General features: G+C 35.3%; 1 protein-coding gene across 1 annotated transcript; it reads right to left on the bottom strand.

The window, feature by feature from the left end:
• Window positions 1-942: 942 nt before the first annotated feature.
• On the bottom strand, window positions 943-24264 carry xdh (xanthine dehydrogenase). Its single transcript, XM_067455312.1, has 36 exons — window positions 24106-24264; window positions 23911-23968; window positions 22755-22851; window positions 22514-22622; window positions 22235-22361; window positions 21323-21384; window positions 20999-21076; window positions 20587-20682; window positions 20349-20490; window positions 19538-19630; window positions 19166-19317; window positions 17939-18032; window positions 17445-17554; window positions 16184-16368; window positions 15905-16079; window positions 14566-14655; window positions 14317-14486; window positions 13963-14089; window positions 11196-11318; window positions 10740-10836; window positions 9795-9919; window positions 9059-9192; window positions 8878-8965; window positions 8702-8788; window positions 8388-8579; window positions 8168-8313; window positions 7044-7125; window positions 6862-6957; window positions 6656-6784; window positions 6112-6186; window positions 5669-5721; window positions 5400-5514; window positions 3471-3536; window positions 3199-3387; window positions 2954-3121; window positions 943-2401 (listed from the first exon to the last, which is right to left on the bottom strand). Exons 1-36 carry the CDS (start codon window positions 24184-24186, stop codon window positions 2351-2353), a joined length of 4062 nt encoding a protein of 1353 aa, XP_067311413.1. The 5' UTR covers window positions 24187-24264; the 3' UTR covers window positions 943-2350.
• Between the last annotated feature and the right edge of the window lie 2928 nt (window positions 24265-27192).

Raw genomic sequence — 27192 nt, 5'->3', positions numbered from 1 at the left:
CACATTTTCCTTTAAAGCACTCCGACTTAAATATTTAATTAGGCTACAAAAAATAAAATAAAAATAAAAAAGTTTTCTGGTCACACAGTTGATATTAACTACCAACATTTAAAGCATTTAAAAATCAAACATTTTTTTCATTTTTATTTCCCAACATTTGTATCAAACTGCAGAATAAAGTGAATATCACCTAAAAAGAAATCCATTATGTTCATCCCAAATAATCTGTCATAATTTACTCATCCTAAATTGTTGCAAACCTATAGCCTATGCATTTCTTTCTTCAGCTGAACACATAAGATTATATTTTGAAGAACATGGGTATAAACAGTTGATGGGCCCAATTACTTATATATCGAGAAAAGAAAAAAAATTAGGCTACCATGGAAATTATACCACTCTTTGGTTACCGACATTCTTCAAAGCATCTTCATTTGTGTTCAGCAGAAGATATAAATTAATTTAGGTTTGTAACAACTTGAGGGTGAGTAAATTAAGACATAATTTAAATTTTTGGAAGAACTATCCCTTTAAATATTATATGCAAAGTATTGCTCAAAGACCAGTGGACCTCATGAAAAACTGGAAAGCCCAGAATTTTAACAGAAACCAGGGTTTCCAGTCAGTCATGTTTTAACAAAAAGACAAGTGGATCTGGCAAAGCTTTTGTCCTGTGTGGTTTTGCCAACAGTCATTCTCTTCCATGCAAATTGAGTGTTTAATCCTCTCCTTTACACTTTTGAAGTCATTGCATCAGGCTTTCAAATGCAACCTCTACTCTTACCATCACAGACCTCCACAGCTATAATAAAGTGATTGGAATGTGTTCATATCGAACAAGAATGTCCAGAATCTCTCCATTGAATGCATGGTCACTCTCAAAGGACAGAGCTTTTCACTCCATGATAAAAACCTCAATAAAGTATCAGCCTTAATAAGAACTGTATGTCAGAACAGACCTTTATTTAATATTGTGAAGTGTTTGAAAATTATATACATTTTTCAAATATATAAAATCATTCATCAAAAATAACTCTGAATTATTTGAGGAACTAATCATAATTTGGAACAAGATACAGCATTGAGCCTACATATGAAAATGCATAGTAGTCATCCGATTATGACTATTTTAATTAAATTAATAATTAAACTAACCAGAATCATAAATGCTATTTATATTGTAATAACCATAATTTAATAAAATTGTCATAAGTACATTCAAATTCTATTTTATATTGGTATTTACCTAAAAGGGAACATTCTCAGAAGTTCAGCTAACATTTTGGCAAGGTTCTTTTAGTTCCTCCTGTAACATTAATAGAATATTTGTTTAAAGTTATCCAATATTTATTAATGTTCTCAAAACCTTAGCATAAAAATGTCATGTATACATTGTTCGGGGATTTGGGGCCTTTTTCTGAAATGTTTTAGTTGGACACCTTTTTAAATGCTACCAACTTTTGGTAGTTTCAAAATTTTTAGATTGACAGAAAGGTAGGAAAGACATAGAATATAGAGTTAAAATACATAGAGTTAAAATAGTCCATTTGACTACAATGGTTCACTCTTAATTTTATGAAGCGACGAGAATACTTTTTGTGCGCAGAAAAACAAACAAAAATAACGACTTAATTAAACAATTTCTTCACGTCTGTGTCAGTCTCCTACGCTGTTGACAGTTCAGCGCTTCTGAGTTACGTCAGAGCTACGCCAGCACGCCGGCTTACCATTGGCCAATGCTGTTCACGTGAGCACAGCGTAGGAGACTGACACAGAGGGGAAGAAATTGTTCAATAAAGTTGTTTTTGTTCGTTTTTTTGCGCACAAAAATAATTCTCATCACTTCATAAAATTAAGGTTGAATCTCTGGAGTCACATGGACTATTTTAACTATGATTTTACTACCTTTCTGGGCCTCGAAAGTGTTCATTAAATTGCATAACCATAACATTAATCAAAAATATCTTCATTTGTGTTCTGAAGATGAACAATGGTTTGGAACAACATGAGGGTGAGGAATTAATGACATCCTTTTCATTTTTGGGTGAACTAACCCCTTAAGTGTGTATGCAGAGCGCCCTACGAGTGTTAAGCTGATGAAACTGCAAACTATTCTTAAGTAAAATTTTCTTCAATTGATTGCATCTCTGACTCTGAGAATTCCGCTACATTCTGTTTCACCAGCAATTATCATTCATCATTTAATATCTGCGTTTAGTATTGTGCGTTTTGAATGCTGAGAGCTTTTAAAGTCAACATGAATTTCCATTTGCAAACACTGTAGGACTTGCATCAGTCAAATTCAGTAAGAAATTCCATTAGGTCCATTTTGATTTCATGTTGCTGTGTCTTACACATGCACTGCCCATGGAGTAAAGGTGCCAGGATCTGCAGGAGGACACTAAAACAAACACACACATTTAATGGTTAACAGCACTCTGTGAACATCAGTTTTGAAATAAGCCTCTTATGCTCATAAAATATTATTACAATTAAAAAAAAAATGTGTTGAATATATTTTCAAATGTGATTTATTCCTGTGATGGAAATGCTTGAATATTCAGCATTATTCTAGTCTTTAGTGTTACATGATCCTTCAGAAATCATTCTAATGCTGATTTGCTTCTCATTGTCAACTTAGAAAAGTTGTTGTGTTTGATATTTTTATAGAAACCGTGATACAGTTTTTTCATTGTTCTTTGATGAATAGAAGATGAAAAGAACAGTATTTATTTGCGATAAAAATCTTATGTAAAATGGTAAATGTCTGTACTGTCACTTTTGATCAATTTAATGCATCCTTTATGCATCCACTTATTAATTTCTTTAAAAAAAAAATCATATTGAGCCCAAACTTTTGAACAGTAGTGTCTGACTTGATTTGAAATGACCCTGGTTCAGATTTCAATGCAATGTTTTGCAACTCTGTGAGTATTAAAAAGTCACTACATACCAGTTTAGTAAACTTGTCCTCACAGGCGTTTCGTATCCGTTCAGACGTGGCGGGGCTGTCCAGTCTGAAGGGTCCAGTCAGGCTGGACTCAGCCCTGGCAGCGGTGATGGCATCTTTAATGGCATAAAACACAGAGGCCGCCAGAAAGAGAGGAGGCTCACCCACAGCCTGAGAACAAGCACACAAAAGTTAACGGACACGAACTATGATCTTACTGTGGAGCCGGTTGTTGTGATTGGACCAACCTTTGAGGAGAAGATGGCCCTCTCGTTGGGAGCGTCTCTGAGCAGCGAGACCTTTAATTCAATGGGGATATCACCAAAAGCGGGAATCTTATACATGCCGGGTCCGCGAGTATATAGGTAACCATCAGGGGAGTAGCGTAGTTCCTCTAGCGTGAACAGACCTAAACCTTGCATGAATCCGCCCTCCACCTGCACACGTAGCCATAAATCAGATAATACTCATGCTGAATGGACAATGGAGTGATCTGCTTTATTCATTTCGGTTAAAATACCTGTCCAATGTCCACTGCTGGATTTAAACTCTTGCCCACATCCATGACTATGGACGTATGCAGATTCTGACGGGAGAGAGAGAGTTCACTTTTTAGCTTGCATCTCAAATATGTATAATCTGTTATGTAGACGAGGGGTCAGTTCTTCATATGTCACTAACTCACTTAGCTAGATTTGATTATTGATGATTTGGCTTGATCTCTGCTTTTTTGGTTCTTCGACGCTCATCCTGGACTTGTAGTCATAGCAACAGGTCTGTAAACTTAAACGTGCCACTGCTACTTTATTACATGTCTTTATTACTGCACCAGGGGCAATAATAATTTTAAATAATAATATAAAAATGTATTTTAAAATAATATTATAATGTTGTGTAAAAGGTGTATATAGCAACTTGATTGAGAGATTTATTTGTGATGGATTAATTACTTATTATAATTTATTGGTGGTTTACACACGTTGTACAGCTATTCTAAGCCGTTCAGAGAACTTAATATTGACCCTTAAGAAACTTTAATACTGTCATGTAACAAATCTGCTTCGAATTGACTTAAAAATGAGATTAATTGCTATATATATATATCCCTAATTAAATTCATAATCAAAATCTTAATTAATATTTAATAATAATAATAATAATAATTCATTACATTTATATAGTGCTTTTCTAGGCACCCAAAGCGCTTTACATAGAAGGGGGAATCTCCTCAATCACCACCAATGTGCAGCATCCACCTGGATAACCACCATATTGCTCCAGAACGCTCACCACACACCAGCTGATTGGTGGAGAGGAGACCGAGTGATTAAGCCAATCATTATATGGGGATGGCCATGATGGACAGAGGCCAATGGGCAAATTTGGCCAGGATGCCGGGGTTACACCCCCACTCTTTATCCAAGGACATCCTGAGATTTTTAACGACCACAGAGAGTCGAGACCTCGGTTTAACATCTCATCCGAAAGACAGTGCGCATTGAGAGTATAGTGTCCCCATCACTATACTGGGGCATCAGGACCCACACAGACCACAGGGTGAGCACCCCCTGCTGGCCTCACTAACACCTCTACCAGCAGCTACCTGTTTTCCCAGTTGGTCTCCCATCCAGGTACTGACCAGGCTCAGCCCTGCTTAGCTTCAGTGGGAAACCAGTCTGCAGTAGGCATCCTAAGAGATGGGTGGACTTGTTGTTCTGGCCAAGCTGGCGCCTGCTCCAGATCTGGAAGGTCACTACATGCCTAATACCAGGGTGAAAGCATCAACAATGATCTTTGGACATGTGCATCTAATTTATTAACAGTGTGGTAATTTACCATGACTGTTCAATTTCTCTGAGCCAATAAGAATCCTCCACCTGGCGGTAATGACGTGAATAGACCTTGAAAACAATATGCCTGCAGTTAGGACAATCGTATTTACGGAACAAGATGAGATGGAGAGATAGGGGAAGAGGGAGCACGTCCAAACTCCTTGTGAGACATGAAGCTATATATATATAAAATTTATCTATTATAACTTTTATGTTGGTTTGGTCGTTTAGCTGTTTCTTTATAAAGATCCAGAAATTTGTGTTTTTTTTATTTGTCAAGGTTTTTTAACAGGTTTTTTTTATATATGTTGTCATTACATTGCTGTTTTGCTTCTAGCCAATCGCTGCATTGCTCATCATGGTTTCCAGTATGGATGCATCTGCCCTCTTCAGTGAACACAAGAATGTGCAGTAATCTTAGATAACTTAATCCAGATGTTTTAATCGACTCCGCAAATTCGTTTGAAGAACCAAATTAGCCAGAGATCTGTTATCCCGATTAAAAAATCTGGGACCTGTCAAATCATCTCAGATGTATTAAGCGAGGTACGGAGAACGGACCCCAGATGTCATGTGGGATTTACACATAACAAATACACAATTAACGTTGGCATTACCTTGTGACTGCCAGTTAGACAGTCTATCTCCACCTCTGAGACGGCCACGCCGTAACTAAAGTAGTTAAATGCCCTTCCTGAATTTGTGTCAAAGTCATAACCAAGATCTGGAGTCCTAGAAAATATAATCAGATTAATTATAATTCTTATTTACATGAGAACCAACATGATTAGCACTGTGAAATGTGAAAATGATTAAATTCATTGGAATTTATTAGAATTTTATGATTAGTTTATTAGCTGAAGAAAATATTAAGAAATGAACATACTTGTAAAATCCATTGGCAGACAGATTTACTCTGTCAAAATAGGCTTCTTTCACCTGCAATAAACATAATGTCATATATATATATATATATATATATATATATATATATATATATATATATTGCTGTAAAAATCAATTATTAAAACACACACTATGTATATATTTAATAAAATTTATACATATATATATTTAAATATATATATATAATATATATATAAAAAATAGTAGTATAAAGTAGATATAGAGTATATACATGCAAGTATTTCTCAAATATATACATGAATGAGTGTGTGTGTGTGTATATATATATATATATATATATATATATATATATATATATATATATATATATATATATATATATATATATAAAGATTTGACAGCACTAATATATAATACATATTGTACATTTGATAATTAATTACATTCAAATACTATACTGACCCAATCCTCCCAGCAGCCTTTGGGGTTTCTGTCTTTGTAAGGCTGAAGTCTCTGTAGTAAAGTCTGGCAAGCATTCTATGGGACAGGTTTGTGTGGAATTATTACTGATTATAAAAAATGTTGATGTGAAATAATGTTGGGCATTCATTTGATGCCTGACAGACACTACTGTTGGGGTCAGTCATTTTTTTTTTATGATTCTTGTGCGCACCAAGGTTACATTTATTCAAATAAAAAATACAGTAATACTATGAAACATTTTCACAATTGAAAATAATTGCTTTCTATTTTAATATACTTTTAAATGTAGTTTATTCCTGTGATGGCAAAGCTTTATTTTCAGCATCATTACTCCAGTCTTCAGTGTCACATGATCCTTCTGAAATCATTATAATATGATGACTTGCTGCTCGAGAAACTTCTAGTTATCAATGTTGAAACAGTTGAGCTATGGATTGTTGAGCAAATTACTGCCCCCAAAATTTTGAAATCCAGTGTACATAAAAAGCATCATAAATATGAATTTCTGCTGCATGAGGCTTACATAGACGGCCATGCCGTTAAGATCTGAGGAGGCGGAGGCGGCCGTAGGGCTGGTGTTGGGAACTGTGTTAGTGCTGGTCTCTGTGATGTGAATATTTGTGCTTGGGATTCCAAGAGTCTTACTGGCAACCTGCAAATATAAACAGTTGTGATTAACATTTTAATATACCGGTAGTATAGTGTGTATGTGTGTGTTTTTTCCATTACCTGGACCATTTTAGTGTGCAAGCCTTGCCCCATCTCTGTTCCACCATGAGTTAGTAGAACCGAACCATCTGAATACACAAGTACTAATGCACCTGCCTGAATCAAAAATGTACGTCACATACATATATACCCAATAATCTCTTTCTAATAATTATTTAGAGCATGACAGGAAGAGGGCTGACCTGGTTGAGGAAGACAGCAGTGAAGCTGATGCCAAACTTGGTGGGAATGATGGACAGCCCTCTCTTGGTCCAACGGTGCTGCCTGTAAAGAAAGGATTACAGCAGTTCTTACCCAACACGCGTGGCAGTACCTGAACTGAAAATATACTTACAGTAACATTTAAATAAAACCCCTTCATGAAATTGCATCTTATGCTGCTCTGTCATTTTAGTATTACAGTTATAGTATTTACAAACACTTTGAATAAACTTTTATTTTAAGTTTAATTTTTGTACATATTTCAAATATATAATTTTTGTATATATATATATATATATATATATATATAGAGAGAGAGAGAGAGAGAGAGAGAGAGAGAGAAAGAGAAAGAGAGAGAGAGAGAGAGAGAGAGAGAGAGAGAGAGAGACAACATCACTATCATATATATTTATATATGCTAAAAAATCTATTGCTCTATTTTAATAAAATGTTTTATCTGTATTTTTTTATCTCAGATTTAGTACTTCAGCTTAAACTTACTTTGTGTAATAATAAAATAAATAATTTGTATAAACTAAAAATAAATGATATATTTTTATTAACTAAAAAATTAAATTCTGTTAGCCAAAATTCTGTTAGCCAACTCAACATTCCTATTTTTCTTTTAAGATTTTTAGGTTTGTTTTATTTTAGTTTTATTTCAAGTAACAAAACATGAACTTATTGATGATCTTAATATTTTAAAATGTATTTTAGCTTTTGTTAATAACGCTGATGCTGCTCATTTAAAACTGAAGTGTATCGAATATGATCAAATAAAATTAAAATAATGTAATATTTAATTTATTTTTAATTTTTTAGTTAATAAAAATATATCATTTATTTTTAGTTTATACAAATTATTTATTTTATTATTACACAATTTTACATCATAATTAATTTTATTTGTAAATTATATTTTTTATTATTTATTTACATTTTTGTATTTTTTTAATCTTATAATGTCGTTTTTTTGGCACCAAAACCAGTAATGTAATGTCCATGACACTTACCTCAAAATATCACGGAAACATTTCTTGTTTTCTGCACAAACTTCCAGTTGTGTTGATGAATTTAATATCTAATATATAAGACTTTTTCAGACCTGTTGTATTGTTCCACTGCAGCCTTGCGCTTGTTGAAGTCTGAGAGCTGCATGCACTCCTCCCAGCAGCGATCAATGGTAAACTGCTCCAGTCGTTGATTAAAGTGCGTGAGATCTCCCTCCTTGTACATGTTCAATCTCCTCACCTGAAATTATTAAAGCATCCTGTTACATGTGATCTGTATGAACTATGAGAGAGAGAGAGAAATGCAGTACGGACCTCTTCTGCCGGCAGACCACAGCTCAAAGCCACATCACTCATCCAGCTCTCTGCGATCATCATCCCCTGCGGCCCACCGAAGCCTCTGAACGCAGAGTTAGACGGCAGGTTGGTTTTACACATGTAGCCTGTGCCACGGATGTTAGAAATGTTGTAGGAGTTATCCATGTGGAACAGTGCCCTCTCCAGGATCTGTGCATTGAGAAGAAGGATGCACATTTTTAGGTTTGGAGGGTAAGGAAGAATATCTTGTAATGTGTATCACTAACCAACAGGGGGCAACAGATGTTCAAAACTTCAGGATGCCTACTCACTGACAATGACAGGTCCAGTGAATTGCCTGCATTGCTGTAGAGTGTCACATCAAGTGCCATCACTCTTCCATTGTTCATGTAACCAACCTAGACATGAGATTACAGTGATAGTGTGAGAGAGAAGTCTAACAAGGATATCTACCAGAAATATCTGGCTAATTTGAATCATTTCTCACCTTGTAACGACCAAAAAATGGATGCCGACCACCCGTGACCAGCATGTCCTCATCACGATCTAACATGCACCGAACTGGTCGCTTGACCCTGAAAGAAAAAGACACAAAAAAAAATTCAACTTCCACAATGTTACATAAAGCCTCTTTATGAATTACATTCATTTATTATAAATGTTCATACGTATGCGCGGCAACAGCAACCACTGTGGAGAGAATGGTGCTCCGACTCTCTTTCCCTCCAAATCCTCCTCCCATCCTCTTCACTCGACACACGACCCGGTTGGCAGGCACTCCTAGAGCTTTCGCCACAAGGGCCTGAGCCGAGAGAGCAAATCATTTGCATAAGGACAGTCCAATCCACATTTTTGTCACTAATCAATTAACCATCCATCCATCCATCCATCCATCCATCGTCTGTCTGTCTGTCTGTCTGTCTGTCTGTCTATCTATCTATCTATCTATCTATCTATCTATCTATCTATCTATCTATCTATCTATCTGTCTGTCTGTCTGTCTGTCTGTCTGTCTGTCTGTCTGTCTGTCTATCTGTCTGTCTGTCTGTCTATCTATCTGTCTGTTCGTCCGTCCATCCATCCATCGTCTATCTGTCTGTCTGTCTGTCTGTCTGTCTATCTGTCTGATTGTCTGTCTGTTTTATTATTACAACTTTAATGTTAATAATATTAACATAATTTATTATTAAATATTTGTATATTACTTATTGTTAAATACAATTTACATGAATTAAATGTAATTGTTTTATTCATTTAAATAAAATAATAAAGTAAAACCAAATATAACTAAGACATTATTTTTTTATGTCTTATGCCATCATATAAACTCTGTTTAGATTGATAATGTGGATTGTATACATTATCTTGCTCCAATCACAAAGAGAGTGAATTTTATATGTTTACTTGAGTCTTAGAGGCCGACTGTGTGGAAACAAACAGCTCCATTTCTCCATCCTCTCCACGAGGGACAGCCAACGTGCAATTAGTCTCCAAATAAAACTGTTCCTGTCCTCCAATGTGCATCTCACCTGCAGAATCACATAATCTGAATCAGCTCATCAAATTAAAGAGAAACAAAACTGAACAGAATCATTCAAGGAATGGTGGGGGAGAAAACTACAGATCTACCGCAGAATTTAAATTCAGGTACAGACTTCCTGTTTGATGAAAAAACTTTTGCTTTTAAATAATATGAATCTTTTATTAGATACTTTTTTTATTCAGAAAGAGGCTTGATGCAGTGTATCAAAGTTGTAAATTTAACTCATGCGCAAAATTAGAATATCTGATAAAACATTTACAAATAAAGCAACATTTCCACCTTTCTTCTTCCTGGGGAATTGGCCCAAAATATTTCAAATGAAAAACAGAAGTTGCTGCGATCGGGGAAGCCTTTGACTCTTTTTTACTACATCATAAAGAAAAAGTGTACAGACAAAACCCAATAAATCCTGCCATGTTATTTTGCATTTAGATGATGCTGTTCGGGAACGCAATCATGCGAGACGCTTCTGGGAGGGAATTAAACCAAATTATGATGACGACAGACTTTGACTCAGGCATTTCAGATGAACTAAAAAGCAACATTCGAGATGCTGTGTAATGTGATTGGTCTTCTGGTTAGTCCAGTTATCCAATCACATCCACTGTTGAGGCAAAGGTGAGTTTTTCGCATAGAAGGATTTAATCGGTAAGTGTGTGTTTCATAGTTTATGCACACATGCTTCATAATTTTTGTGCACTTTGGCGTTTCCATCCAGCGTGTTTTTATGCGATATTCAAAAATGCACATACAATTGGTGGAATGAAACATAACTATTATCATTTTAAATAAAAACATGGTTATACCATGCAGGATGTGATCAGAGTCTTTAAATCCTTTTGCAACATCTCCTCTCTCTATAGTTCTCACCGGCTGATAGAAGGACTTGTTGGTAATAGCATCCTGTTTGAAAGAGTGAACGCAAACATGTTAGCAGAGCAGAGAAGCTTATCTTTATGTTGTGTATTTTTGAACTTGTACAAGCTGTTTCTCTGAAAACCTTGAAAAATCCTGTTATGTAATGATGACAGCAGGAAAAGCACTAAGCAATGGTGAGAGGTCAGAGCAAATAACCAAACGCTTTGCAATATTATTGTAGATCAGTGGTTTTGAGTTGAAACCCAAAAGTGAATGTCATACTGGCAGTCCTATGAAGACCATGGTAACATTTCAATGTTTAATTAAAAAAAAAAAAATGTTCTATATGAAACTTTAAACCACCACTTTATGTCCATTGTGTGTGCGCGCGCATGCATACAAACCTGAATAGTGACAATCACAGGTTGCAGTTCCTCATAGCTGATCTTCACAGCTTTGGCCGCTCTCTGAGCATGAGCCTGTGTGTCTGCCACAATGGCCCCCACTATGTGTCCAACACATGTGACCTATAGCATGAAAGATCAATGTGGATCAGTATGTAAGCCCATTTTCTGCCTTACAAGAATTGTGAAACATATAACAATTGCAAAATATTTTTTCATAGTTGTGACTTTATTTCTCATAAATAAGACTTATTCCCCTGGGGCCGGTTGCACAAGCTATGTGTAAGTTACAACTTAGCCTAGTTTTGACGTAAATGGGCACTAAGTTACAACTTATGCACTAATAAATATTTTTGCGTGGCACTATTAAACTTAGTTGAAGCGTAAATCTACGTATCAACTAAATATTTACAGAAGCCTCCACTTAATTCTTCTAAATGTTATTTATATATAAAAGCACTTAAGTTATTCATAATTAAGTATCGTATTCAATGGAAACTTATTTCTACTGTTGGTTACGTGAAGCAAAATAAGTTATAATAATGAAGGATAAACTGAAATTCAGAGCATTTCGACACAACTTCAGCTCACGTATTTGAAGGCTGCTATTGGATCATTGAGGGTAAACGTCTTATTTTGTGACGAAGCATTACTTAACGGAGAGCTTACGACTTACTAGCAACGTTCTGCCTTTAGATCAAATGGTGCAACCGAAAAAAGTACAGTGTTAGTTACAAACTAGCTAGTAGTTACTAAGACTCTAGTGTGGACTTTACGTTCAAATTCAAGAAATAACTTATGAACGACTGGTGCAACCCTACCCTGATTTCACAGATAAGGCTTAAAGGGATAGTTCACTTTGAAATTAAATTTTGAAATGTTTTAGCTTACCTCATGGGCATCCGAGATGTAGGAGTATTTGTTTCCCCAGTAGTTTCAATTTTGATCATTTTAGGTCAAACCGTTCTTGTCTGTGCCTCACATAATGCAGGTCTATGGTCACCACCTCACAGAGCATACACAGAGAAGTCCAAATTAAACAATCCCCCATCGTAACTACACATTGATGGCCTAAGACACGAAACGAGCGGTTTGTGTGAGAAAACGAACAGTATTTATTTTGGTTTTCCTCTTGTACACCACTACGTCCGACTGATCTGAGGGCGCGCGTGCGTGTTTCCTGTGGTGTACAAGAGGTAAAAACGATATAAATACTGTTCGTTTTCTCACACAAACCGCTCGTTTCGTGTCTTAGGCCATCAATGTGTAGTTATGATGGGGGATTGTTTAATTTGGACTTCTTTGTGTATGCTCTTTGAGGTGGTGACCATAGACCTGCATTATGTGAGGCACAGACAAGAACGGTTTGACCTAAAATGATCAAAATTGAAACTACTGGGGAAACAGATACTCCTACATCTCAGATGCCCATGAGGTAAGCTAAAACATATCAAAATTTAATTTCAAAGTGAACTATCCCAATATTGTAATGCATGTATAAAAATAGCAACACACATACTATAACTGCATATATTATGATCTGCACATTTTCTATAGCACTCAAAAAAGGTATAAAACACAACTGATGAGGGTGAAGATGAGGTGTCATGTGATGAGGAAGATGAGGTCATAGTGACAATCCGGCAGGGAGAGAGTGGGGGTGAGATTGAAGATGGAGATGAGGATGAAGATGGTTATGATAATTTGATATGATAACTTTATGTGATAATTTGATGTAATAACTTGATGTGATGGCTTGATGTAATGGTTTGGTAATACTTGTGTTCCACGATGGCACAGTGTTGCTTGAGAGCAACAGCTGAATTTGAAATATTACTTTTTATTAAATATGAAATTTGTAATACATTATAAACTGGATAAATGTGTTTGTTCAGGTGTCTGGTTAAAGAAATATATATTTTTAAATAAATATATTTATTTTTTCTACATGAAAACGTAAAATGTTTAAATTTGTCCATTATGGTACAATGTTGCCTTGGGGCAACAAACTTTAAAAAATAAATAAATAAATAAAAAAATTATGACATTTTTTATTGCTATTGTTAAAGTGTCCCATTTTAAGCAGGAAAAACACCACAAATAATTTTTTCCTCATTGAAATCATATTGCGCAACACAGAGGGTTAACTGAATGCAACCTGCACTGACATGTCCTAAAATATGTCCGTGCCATTGTTTCGATTCAAGATGCACACTAGTAATGTTTTGCTCAAAGGCACATTTATAAAAGCTACTTAAATGTCCTAATTGAACTAAATCCTAATCCTGGTTTAATCTAAACCCTATCTGTGAAACCAGGCCTTAATCTCACAATGTAACTTCATATCTAACAGTGGCGAGAAACACCAATAAAGGACTTTGCTACAAATGTCTAACATTTTATTGGGAGAAATTAGGATTATTTTTAACTTTACCACATCCAAGATGCTTAACCATTAAAGCACATGTCAAAGTATAACTACAACAATAAATGATTATGCTGTTAAACTTAAAGCTTGATCAAACAATAGCCTACTCTGCAGTCAAGTGGGATGCACGTTAGGAACATTTTGCACGGGGATCTGTCTACTGTACATCTGTCTCATATGCATGTCTTCATTTGCTACAACTTCCAAATGATACTCTGTTTCGCAAGAGAACTGTAAAAGCCATAACATAACTCGCAACAGACTTCTATATAATAGGCAAATGCTGTCATAATCGATTTAATACGTCTCTCATTAGAACTGAAATGTAGACAAATCCACCTTATCATCTGCAAAAACCGTCTCGTCATAGACAATAGGTCCTGTCATGTTACTTCCTGGGATGTCTTTGGCAGAGATAAATGCAACCACTCCAGGAACTGCTATTGCACCAGATGTGTCAATGGATCTACAAAGAAAAACATGTACACGCATAGTTAACATTTAATCGTGGATAATCATTGTCTCAGATCACAACAATCTAGTTCAGAACTGAACCTTTTTATGACATGCGAGTCATAAAAACAACGTAAGCTCACTTTAACATCCTCACTGTGCATGTGATAAGCCATATAGTTGGCTTTAACCCAATGCTATATCATTCCAAAACATTGACGTGTGTCCTTTTCAACTAACTTTATGAGAGCATGAGCTTTAGTGCTCGTGACCAAAGCCAAATGGAGCTCATTTTCATAGCAGGGCATGTCATCACAGTAGACCGCTTTTCCTGTGGCCTGCTTAAGAGCAGAGAGGTGCATGATCGGGTGCCCTACTACATCATCACTATTATGACCGGGGGGAACTTCCTGCAAATAAAGAAATAAGGTTAAGCAATCTGCCAAAACAATACACCAATAAAGCTGTCAAATGCTTATTTATATGTACCTGGTAGAGCTGTACACTGGATGGCGAGTCCAACTGGAAGAGCTCAGTAGCAGTAGCATACTTGGCACAGATGTCTTCCATAGTGACACCCTGTAGAGACACAGCTCACAATTAAAGTCACTATGAATTCAACATTGACAATTCCTGTTTATGGATTATTACAGAATGTATTACAAATGATTTATCAGTGCACATCCTAATTTTCAAGTCCTAATCTCAATCAAAATAACTTATCCCTCTTGCAGAGACATCTCTTTAATTGTCTGGTGACGTGTTTAGTGCAAGGGCTCTCTGTTCACTCACCCGAAACGCGCAGAACAGAAAGTTATTGCCGAGTATCCTCACAAGCATAGTCTTAAACGAGTTCAAAAGTCTTACACGACCGTAAAGAGTTGTGAGAACGTCATATGCGTGTCAGATCCATGTCTTTAAATGCTGCTGTCTATCATTAATGCTAATCAAACAACAAAAGATAAAAATAACTCTTGAATCACTTTTGTAGCTTTAATAAGGATTAATCCATATATTGTGGCAGTGCAGGCAAAAATCTGATTAAATTAAAAGCTATTATATTTGTTAAAGCCTATTAAATGTTAAAAGGCTCTCATTCATATCATAATGTTGAAATTGAGAAAAATCCATTTACATCAGTAGCTGTATTGGTATTGGTGATACTGGCCTTCATTCACACTTAGTAAAGAGATGCCCTTTAGCAAATATTAAAAATATACTACAACTTTATTTTTTTTTCACATTTCAATATGAAATAAAAATGTTAATTATAATTATATTCTTTGTTTAATGTTAATTGCGATTAAAACATACAAATGTGAGATTAATAATTTAAAAAAAATCGATTGTCATCACTAATTTGTATTTAAATTATTGATTTATTTATTTAGTAATTTATTTCAATTACATCAGAGCCGATGGCCTCGTGGGCAGCACTCCGACATATTGTAACTGTGCCTCCGCAACCCGAGTTCGATTCCGGGCTTGAGGTCCTTTGCCGATCTAATTCCCTTCTCTCCACCCTTTAAAGGGATAGTTCACCCAAAAATGAAAATATTATATTTATCTGCTTACCCCCAGGGCATCCAAGATGTAGGTGTGTTTGTTTCTTCAGTAGAACACAAAAACAAACACACACCTACATGTTGGATGCCCTGGGGGTAAGCAGATAAACATCACATTTTCATTTTTTGGTGAACTATTCCTTTAATCTTTCTCTCTGATCTCTACACCGTCCAATCCAATAAAGGCATAAAAAGGCCCATTTGTTGGACCTGAGTAGAATTTTTCAAACATTTGATTGTGTAAGTGTGCGTATAAACCAAACCTCCATCCTCAGGTTCAGAGCCAGTTTGTGCTGGACGGTGAGGAAGAACTTGTAGAAGAGACTGATAGTCAATGTGCGCCTGTATGTCACCATCCCACCAGGAGCTGAGGGAGACAGACTCATCTCCTCAGCCAATGAGGTACAGGCGTCCTCTAGAAGCTCCTCGTTCCATTGCCTGCAATCAAATAACATGATGAGGCAGTCATTCTTCTCATTATTCAGAAATGAGGCTGTTGTCAGAAACAAATTTAAAAATGATCCGGGCATCATCCGGGTTACCTGTTGAGCAACCTGTTGCATGTGAATGTGGCAAGGACAGTGACAGCGGCCATTCCTCCATAGCTTATCCTGATATTCTCCACTATATTGGATTGTTGCTTGAATAATACATTCATCCCGCATGTAACAATGGCAATGTCATCCTCTTTACGAGGAGACTGTTTGAACGCTGAGAAGTACTGGCCCTAAAAAACGAATTGAGTGACTGATTCATAATCAATATGTTTCCCAAACCAGTATAACTTTCTTTTCTTTTTTACAGCAGAGCACAAAAGGAGAAGAGTTGAAGAAAGAACATGGAAAGATTCTAAAATAAATAGCTTTCCTCACACAAAGCATTAAGTCATATGGACCGATTTTGGAGCTTGAAAGTCCACTCCAAATATCCATTTATTTTCATTATATGTAAAAGGGTATCCATGATTCTTTAAAGGGTTAGTTCACCCAAAAATTCTGTCATTAATTCCTCACCCTCATGTCATTCGACAACCGTAAGACCTCCGTTCATCTTCGGAACACAAATGAAATTTTTGTTGAAATCCGATAGCTCAGAAAGGCCTTCATTGACACCAATGTCATTTCCTCGCTCAAGACCCATAAAAGGCACTAAAGATGTCGTTACAAAGCTCATCTCACTACAGTGGCTCTACAATCACTTTATAAAGTGCCGTGAATAGTTTTTGTGCAAAAAAACAACAATTAAATAACAACCTATATAGTGATGGGCCGATTTCAAAACAAAGTTTCAAAATGTTATGAATCAGCGTATTGATTCATGATTCAGATCGTCTAATGTCACGTGATTTCAACACTTTGGCAGTTTGACACGCAATCCGAATCAATACGCTGATTCATAACATTCAAAACTTTGTTTTGAAATCAGCCCATCACTATATAAGTCGTTATTTAGTTTTTTGCACACAAAAACTATTCTCGTCGCTTCATAAAATGATTGTAGAGCCGCTGTAGTGAGATGGGCTTTGTAATGACGTCTTTAGTGCCTTTTATGGGTCTTGAGAGAGGAAATGACTTTGGTGTCAATGAAGGTCTGTCTGAGCCATCGGATTTCAACAAAAATATCTTCATTTGTTTTCCGAAGATGAACGGAGGTCTTACGGGTGTTGGACGACAAAGTAATTTATGGAATTTTCATTTTTGGGTGAACTAACCCTTTAACATCTCTTTTGTATTCCACAGATAATAAAACATCATATGGGCATACTTTCAATTACAAAATGTATTTTGAAAAGAATCTGCTGACCTTTCTTGTGTATGGAATCTCAATGGACAACAGAATCTCCTCTGGTTTCAAAACGGTCTTTCTATAACCAGGGAAGAACTTGTCATCCATTTCAAGAACACGTTTCTCCCCTTTAAAAATCAGACAAAGATTTTTTATAGAATTAAAGAAACATGTCAATAAAACATAGAGGGTCAACACCCTACAGTACGTTACTAGGCTGACACATTAAACTGTCCTGTTTAGCTTTCAGTATCCTTAAACCCTGCCCTATGTACCACAATCATTCAATCAGCTGCCAAACTCTGGGAAACTGTACAGTTTTTGACACTACCTCTAATTTGCTATAGAATTGCTATTGACTGCTTAGTCTGACTGCATGTAAAATGAGTGGAATAGCATATTCTCTGCACGTTCTTGTTTTCTCTGTTCACTGCATTCTGTATCAGATCATGAACAGTTACAACCTTTGATCCTTGAACAGAAAAAAATAAGAAAAAAACAGTATTCTTTACCTTTGGACATCACCGTGAGCTTGCAGCCAGCTGCCATAAACACAGGGTTGAGGTCTGAAATGGGACTCGCTGTCATAATATTGCCACCAACAGCCTGAAAGCATTAATATGATATTTAAGTAACTGAAAGGAATCATTCATAAATTTATATTGGATGATTTAAACATAAGCAACCGTGTGTTTTTTATTCATTCATAATCACTTATGTTTTTATCTTTCAAGTTAGGCATTTCATTAAGTTGAATAATGAAATACATTTTCAAGTACATTAATGTACATAAAACACATATATATATATACATATTGAGGAGATACAAGGTTCAGTCAAGTTTCAATCAAGTTTCATTGGTTAAATATTTGCAAAACCCACAGACAGACATAAGGTGACCAATAATGATTTATGAAAAATATACAAAATGGATATTTCTGCCCAAATTTTTTAATTGTATTAATTTAGATAGTAACTGTCTTACAGTGTTCTGGAAGCCTATAAGGGTGAAGTTATATATATTCCTCTTCCTCTTCATCTTAAGATGTTGTGTGATTGTGCTTCTCTTTGTGAGAATGTCAAGGCTTAATCAGGACAGCAGTGTTTGCTAGTGTCTTGAAATTTGGTAACCTCTAGACAGTGCTGGGAGATCTAAAGGGAGAAATTTTTGAATTTGCTGCAGTATTAATATGAATGTAGCATATAATTTAACAGCTACATTCGTATAGTGTTTGCGTGTCTCTACAGTTGCAAATAACGCCAATAAGCTCATGGAGCAAACTTGTCCATCCTCTTGATGGATGACGTAGAGGAAACTGACCAATAAGAACACAGTTGTACTCGCATGTGATTTACATAAACACATTTTGTTACGCTTTGAAATGTTGCCTTGTAAAAGCAAACCAAGAAGAAAAGGCAACATTAAAACAAATTTAACAAAAGTAATAGTGAAAACATCATTACTCTCATTACAGTATTAGTAGTCTATCAGTAGACTTTTTTTTTTTTTTTTTTTACCATTTCGATGGTCCCCCAACAGCAATTCTACTGAACATAGGTAACTTTGCAAGTACATGTCACCTCTAACAATCTACTGATACTCAACTTATAGTCTAATTAGAGTTAGTTGACATTAAGGTTTAATGTTACTTATAGTCAACAAAATGTCTAAAGCAGACCATCAAAATAAAGAATAACCAATGCAGGGTACATTTTTTGTCTTCAGGAACATGACATACCGCAACATTTCGGATCTGCTGTCCTGCAAACCAGCGCAACTGTTCCAGAACAGCCTTGAAGATCTCCGTCTTTTGAGGTGGCAGCTTTTTCACCGCTGCATGTAACACATCCCCCAACACTGTCAATGTCACTGATGCGCCAACCTGGATGCCTGTGAACCAAATGCTTGTTACAGTCAAATTTATCTGTCAACTATAAATTAACCTTAGCAGTGAAATACCGCTAAAAGGCTATGTTGAAGACATATGTTTCAGAACATACAGTTCTGACTCGAATGTCTTAATATATTGTATTGACAAATAACATTTGCTTCAAATATCAAACAAGATACATTGACAGCATCCCCTTCCAATTAGGTATATGACTCTTACCATCCTGAGTGTGTTGGATGATGTTCAGCTCTGGGATGTAAGCTGGTGCCAGAATCACAGGGTAAAGAAGGTTTTTGAACTTCATCTCAATGCCTAGAAGAGAGAGACAAAACAATTAAAAACGTGAAAACCATTACGTTTTGCATTGCATTCTTTGAGCACTGCACAAAGAAAAATTGTGTGTGGTTGCCGTCAACTAAAGTAATTCCTACCATTTTGTTTCTCAGAGTAACACAGTGGTGTTTACTTCCTGACTGAATCCGTATTTCAAGCGAATCGTATGAGTGAATGATTAAGTCACTTATTAAGTTTTATTTCTGAATGAATCAATAATTTGTATAAAATTGTTGAATGAATGATTAAATGACTCCCTATTAAAGACGGTCACTTGTCATAACCTGCTGGCATAACGATGTAGCATGCAGAAAGAATGACTGAAAAGTCCCTGTCATTAATGCGCAGACTGACAGCATGGCTGCATCTGAATAGGCATACTTCCCTATATACAACAGGCAAAAAAATGGTATGTCTGAATTCCCAGTATTCACAAAACAGAAAGTACAAAAAGTACACATATGACCATTTACTTTTGTCAAGAATTTAAAGTGTGCATCTGATGGACGGTTTAATATCCCATGAGGCCAAGGGAGAGGATTTGTGAATGGCAGTGATGAGACGCAACTGACACTGTAGGTCACATAACAACTACATGACAAATTACATTCATACTATAAGATAATCATATCCAAGGACCAGAAATAACTGTATCAATTTTCATGTTATTAACATTCGTAATGTATGTGGGCCTCACCAACTTCTGTGTTCCCAACCACTAGTTTAGCATTTGGATAGGTCGCCTTCAGCTCCAGGAGTTCTTTGAGGGAGCTGGGTTGAATCCAAAGCACTCGTTCCCCAATAAACCTCAGCTCTCTCTGGGGCTGTTTACTCAGACTCTGTAGAGCACAAATATTACTTAAAATGTCGATGCATTCATTTAATGCAGTAATCAGCCATTTTATGATGGTCAATCAAATTTATTTTATATGCACCATGAGCTCAGGTGGGAAAATAATCTCTTGTGTCGGGTCCAGCGGCATAAACTCTGATTGGTCATACAATTTCTGAGCTTGAAGCGTTAAACTGTCCTAAAAATAGAGAAAAAGATATCAAAATTATATTTAAGTACAAATGGGCAACTGGCATGACTCAGCTCTCTATCATGCCTCATAGGCAGTACTGTGGTTGTGAAACAGTGATGTTGAAGTGTCTGTTTGTTTCATGGTTGTAGGTTTGTCAGTTTAAACATGTGACTGGTTTTCTATGAGAATGCAATGTCTGCCATGTCATTGATTTCATATCCAAGTATGCTACAGGTTTATATAAATGGCAAGACTTAAGGACAAAAACGTGCTTGTAGTCAGAGAAAATAGCGCATGGTGTCTGGATGTCTGTTCTACTCACTTTGACATGCTCCTGTGTGTCTCCATTAGTCATACAGCAGCCATTCGTTTGTCCTTTCCCACCACAACACCCCCCATCCTGAAATTAAAGAAGGCAGATATTAAACAAAAGATATTGCCTATGGCAATACTCCTTATATCAGCTCAGACAACCTGGAAATATTCATCTTATATTTGGAATAGGATATAATGGTTCAGTCTGTCAAAGTCTGTTGAGTCAATTAAGCAGTTTGTAGCTGGATGTAGAGGTTATATACATGCAGACTAAAAATCGCTAGTTCGTTCTCCCACTTACACTCACAAAATATTTTATATATTATTTTACCTTTGCGAATGTCCTGTAGCCTTCCAGAATAGGTCTGTACCCCGTACAGCGACATAAATTGCCTGTGTGCAACCAATTTTAAAAACAAAAAGATTTATTTAGGAACAAATGAGTACTGGTGGATCGATTAATCGTGATTAATTACATCCGAAATAAAAGTTTATGTTTACATAATACATGTGTGTGTGTGTGTGTGTATACTGTGTATAATTATTATGTATATATATACATACACACTCCTCCATATATTTAAAGGGTTAGTTCACCCAAAAATGAAAATTTGATGTTTATCTGCTTACCCACATTGAGACTTAAGACACGAAACGATCAGTTTTTGTGAGAAACCGAACAGTATTTATATAATTTTTGACCTCAAATACAACACTATGTATAAAAGCCGCGACCGCGCCATCACTTCGGGCAAGTGAGGTCAAGATACGGCATATCTCAATGGGATACAAGCAGCGGAAGTGATCTCTTGCGCATATCTCTACGCCATATCGTATAATTTGACCTCACTTGCAGGCAGTGATGGCGCGGGGATGGCTGATACACATAGAAATCTTCATTTGTGTTCTACTGAAGAAACAAACACACCTACATCTTGGATTCCTTGGGGGTAAGCAGATAAACATAGCATTTTCATTTTTGGGCGAACTATCACTAAGTTAATCGGATTCACAATAAAAGTTAATGTTGTGTATAATTATATATATATATATATATATATATATATATATATATATATATATATATATATATATATATATATATATATATATATTTATATATATATATATATTATAATTATACACAACATGAACTTTTATTGTGGATGCGATTAACTGTGATTATTCAATTGCCTTAAGGGATAAAGGTCAACAAAATGCAAAGTTATGACTATTCCTATACCTTGAAAGGCCTCCTGAATGTCATGCATGGTGGGTTGAGGTTTGTTTCTTAAAAGAGCGTACATAGACATCACAATTCCTGGTGTGCAGAACCCGCACTGTGACCCATGAGCCTTTGCTATTCGCTCCTGGATGAAAAGATTATTGTTAATACACCACAAACAAGCAGGACAGAAATATATAAAGGGATGCATGTTAAAACTGTAATGAATGGAGGAAGGAAAAGTGGTAAATTGCCTTTGATGTTATAAAATCTGAGAAAATAAGATAAAATTGTGACCTGTACAGGATGGATTTTGCTTGCCACACTGCCGATGCCCTCCACGGTTGTTACCGCACAGTGATGCAAAGAGCATAGAGGAGCCAAACAAGCATTAACCGCATAGTGACTTAAAGAGTGCCATTAAGGACAAAACTCTGGCATAAGTTTCAGAATCCTTTTCCAGTTATATTTCAATTATTAACAGCTCATGAATTTGTTACAGACTTTAATGCAAGATGTGAGTTAAAAGAAAAGATACATAATCTTGTTTTGATGTGGATGACATTTGGACACCATTACAGTGCAGGCTCCACAACCTCCTTCAGCACATCCCAGTTTGGTCCCTGTGAGACCCACTGCAAGCATCAACACTAAGGAAAACAGTCTCACTGAAAAAGCAACAGTCTTGCCATAAATGAGAAATACAAAAATGACTACAAATGACAGTAATGTACAATATTAATGACTTGTACGTGCATGCCGTCACTATTATCACAGATTCACTTTTTTTTAGTTTACATGAAGAAACCTATTTCAAAGTTTGCATTCTCATGCACCAAACACTGCTGCCATGCAAATGAGCAGCCAGTCGCATTAAAGGTGTTCTATTTTCTAGTAACTAATGATTTTTTGTACAACAGACCCGAATCAAGCAAAAACTAGCTGGAAAATGACTTTTTTGTAGAGCTGCTGTACAGCAAAAACTTTTCAATTAATACCATTAATGTCATATTATTGCTGTAAAGCTACTTTGAAAATCTGTATTGTAAAATGTGCAATATAAATGAAGGTGACTTAACTTCTTTGACATCAGTAATGTAAATGTAAATGATTGATGAAGCAAAAAAAATTAACCAGTGATAAATACTGAAAAACGTATGCTAAAATTGTTATGTTTTATACAATATTATATATCTGATTTGACTCTTAAAAAGTACTTTTGTTGGTGTCAGATCTAATTGATTCATATTCTGTAATATTAATTAAAATGTTTTTTGTTTTTTGTTGGTATTCTGAGTTTTTATCAAAATGTATGGACATTCTCCACAACCTTTAATGTATACTACTTTACTACATTTATCCCAGACTTACTGTAGCCTATAACTTATAATAAAGTATTTTAGATAATCATATGGGACAGGCATGTGTCTTAATTACACGTCAGATCGTTTCATGAGCAAAGACATAACAACAAAAATGAAAGTGCTGTAAGCCTCAAGAATAGTCTAATGGGACACAGTCCCTAACAGATAGCAAACAATCACGTTTAACCAACAACATAACTCAAGAAGACAGTAATATCAGTGTCTCGTTAATGCTCTGGTTATGGTCTAATAATATAACTTTTTTAGAAGATAAAAAGCATTCATATTCAACACGCAGATACAGTTCAGCAGAACAGATCAGAAGGATACAGTTTCTCCGTAAATATGCCAAGAGTGTTATCTCAGGCTCTGCATTCTTCTCAGTGATCTGCACAGAATGAATTACTGGTACTGTTAATAACATTAATCCACGTGAAAAATCAAAAGCAAAAGACGAAACAAAAAGTGAAACACGTAGGCAAATGAAACACATTAAACACTCTAATTATTAAATCAACCAATTACCTTTTTTCCATTAACGAAGAAAACAAGGTCATCCCCTGAAGAGTGTACTTTTTCCTTAATCTCTTCGACTGTGATCGACATTTTAATTCCCCGTGCTCCCCCAGAATCCTGAGATCAAGTGAGATGAGGGCTGCTGTCACTGTGAGTGAGTGGACGAACTATGAGCGTCACACACGTGACCAGAATCTTATCAACTCACGCTCGAAGAGCTGCTGTATGGAGAATGACATTTGGGAGGGTTCGTACAAAAAACCTTTGTGTTCGCTCAGAAGTGGTCAAGAAAATTGATTACTTTACGTTTAGTCTTTGAAAACTTGAGTTCAACAGCCAATTAAAAATGACTATAACAAAAGTTAGGCTACTACTGAGTAATTGTCGGCGCAATCCTTTAAAACTGGCACAATTTAACGTGGGGCTAGTTGTAACACATGTCTTAAAACTTTCCACACGTGGTAGCATAACGCAATTTAGTTGCCATAGAGAAAAAAAAGTGCTAAAATGAAATGAAAAAAAAAAATATTTGGAAGATATCACTGAACATTTAGGATTTAATATTTATATTTTCCAATATATTGCAATATATTGAAAGCCGCAATCATTTGTATATTTTGCAATATACATGAATATATAATATATTTTATAATACCATCCATATATTATTTCATATATTAAAATATATTTCAAGTAATATATTGGTAAATATATTTTCCTTTCGTAAGGGTAACCATATCAAAGGCAGACTGCCTTCTGAAAATATTTAGGTTTGTCTTGTGTGTGTGTGTGTGTGTGTGTGTGTGTGTGTGTGTGTGTGTGTATATATATATATATATATATATATATATATATATATATATATATATATATATATATATATATATATATATATATATATATATATATATATAAGATCAGATAACATTTGAAACTGTTATATGGTTATTACAATGTGCTTTTCACATTCATGTTGCCACAATTGACTTCCTTTCCTTCGGGGTAAAACAAGAAAAAAGTATAGGAAACAAAACCACATAATTGAACTAGACGTGTTAAATCAATGTGAGGGAAAAATAATCTGAGCCCCAAATGGACTGAGAAGAGGCTGTGCATTTTCTATAGTATTTTTTATTTTTATTTTAAAGAAAGAAAGAAACATTTATTTTCTTGCAGGATTAACATTTATACCATTTTGAAACCTAAATGTCCCCAAATGTTGGGCCAGTTAGGCTGCGTGCCTGAATCATATCAGTTTAAAATAAAGAGGAAATGAAACGGATATCTAAATAAAAAAAAAAAAAACCTTATGAGTAACAAAGTGAAGCAATAGAAAATATTTTAAAAATCCAGATTTGTTTTTACCCAGTAACAGTTTAGGTTTTGCTGAATTATATAAGATTTTGATCTGTAAGATTTTTTACGTTTTTAGAAGAAGTCTCTTATGCTCACCAAGGCTGCATTTATTTAATTATATATATATATATATATATATATATATATATATATATATATATATATATATATATATATATATATATAAAGCAAAGCTGAATTTTCAACATCACTACCAGTCTTCAGTGTCACTTCATCCTTGATTTCTCACTTCTTCTTTGAAACTGTATTTAGCAGTTCATCATATTTTAACATATTTGCTTAGCTATACACTTTTGGCATTAAAAGTGGTTCTTGGCTTGTAACATTGGGGAACTAGCCTGACAAGCCAGACCAGCATCAAGATGTTTGGTCTGGAAACTTACCATTGAGTTGACAGTGCTCAATCCGAGGGGCGGGATAAACGGTTGTCTTTCAAACTCGCTGGATAGTGCTACAACCAACCAGAGCAACGTGAAGCGGAGCTCGTCGGTAGATTAAACATTTGCTGTATCCGGTCGGCAAAACTCCGAACACATCGTGCCTTTTTAAGAGATGCCCTGAGCATATCTGGTGCCAACTCAAGTGTTTGTCCCCAACAGTGTCCTTCTTGGTACACTGCTCTTTTGAGGTGCTGCACCAGTGCATAATTTGGTTATGCTGTAAAGTACAATGGTTGCCGTAGCGACCACACCGCGTTTTTGCAATGGCCCCATTTCTGAAAATGTTCAGGGCCTCAATCTTTACAAGTGTATCAAGTTTCATGCTTTTATGAAAAGGTGAATATATCACCTCAAATTTTGAAACTATCACCTGGACTATAATGCAATTTCATCAGAAGTAACTGTAATTCAATTACAAACTAAGTTTTTATTTTTTTAAGTCTAAGTTTGTCTGTTGTTAGTGTAGGGTAGCAAACATAGCTAGCTAACTTTTTAATGTTTTTAATAGCATTTATTATAACCTTTTTATGAATAGGTGATGTTTGTTCTGGTCAAATGTTGTAACCAAAGAAAAAACAATTCTTTACATGATTTTGTGACTTACTGTGCACTAGAAGGCATCTACATATAAGTAACCAGAAAAGGTCGATCTGACCACCTTGTGTAACTGTTTGAGATATGTTTATTTCTTTCAGAGTCGCTTACAGAGCCAAAGCAAACAGAACAAGCGTACTGAGGTAGGCCTTATTTTCACATATATTTCCTATAACATACACCATTATAAACATTAATATAGAAACTCTCTATATTTAGAGAGAGAGAGAGAGAGAGAGAGAGAGAGAGAGAGAGAGAGAGAGAGAGAGATTGACTATGCTGATAACAAATAATGATTTACACGTTGGCCAAAAACAATTATGATTTACTATTTTAAGTTTATATTTTGTTTTTATCTGCTTTCAATAATGGCCTAATTTTGGAAGATTTTATGTACCTATCACCAATATATTAAGTTTTATATATATATATATATATATATATATATATATATATATATATATATATATATATAACGGTATATATATATCCCTAGATAAACAGTGGTGGCCAAAATTATTAGAACACCTGACAGACCTTTTTTGCCTCCAAAACATGATTTAATTTCATAATGTTCATAAAACAATCAGATTGTTGACAGACCTTTTTTGCCTCCAAAACATGATTTAATTTCATAATGTTCATAAAACAATCAGATTGTTGCTCTGACCATAAAATATCAGTG

Source organism: Pseudorasbora parva, chromosome 10 (assembly GCF_024679245.1).
Source record: "Pseudorasbora parva isolate DD20220531a chromosome 10, ASM2467924v1, whole genome shotgun sequence".
Classification (NCBI taxonomy): Eukaryota; Metazoa; Chordata; class Actinopteri; order Cypriniformes; family Gobionidae; genus Pseudorasbora; species Pseudorasbora parva.
The sequence above is the reverse complement of the archived record's forward strand: the minus strand, read 5'-3'. Positions and strand labels throughout refer to the sequence as shown.

Bases quoted from the DNA above. Each gene is read 5' to 3' on its own strand.
- xdh (XM_067455312.1), bottom strand. From the start codon at position 24,186: ATGTCGATCACAGTCGAAGAGATTAAGGAAAAAGTACACTCTTCAGGG. The intron at 18,033-19,165 runs GTATGTCATGTT...TAATGCTTTCAG, and splicing joins AGCAGATCCGAAATGTTGCG to GCTGTTGGTGGCAATATTAT. The intron at 9,193-9,794 runs GTAAACATATAA...CTCTCGGCTCAG, and splicing joins AGTCGGCCTCTAAGACTCAA to GCCCTTGTGGCGAAAGCTCT.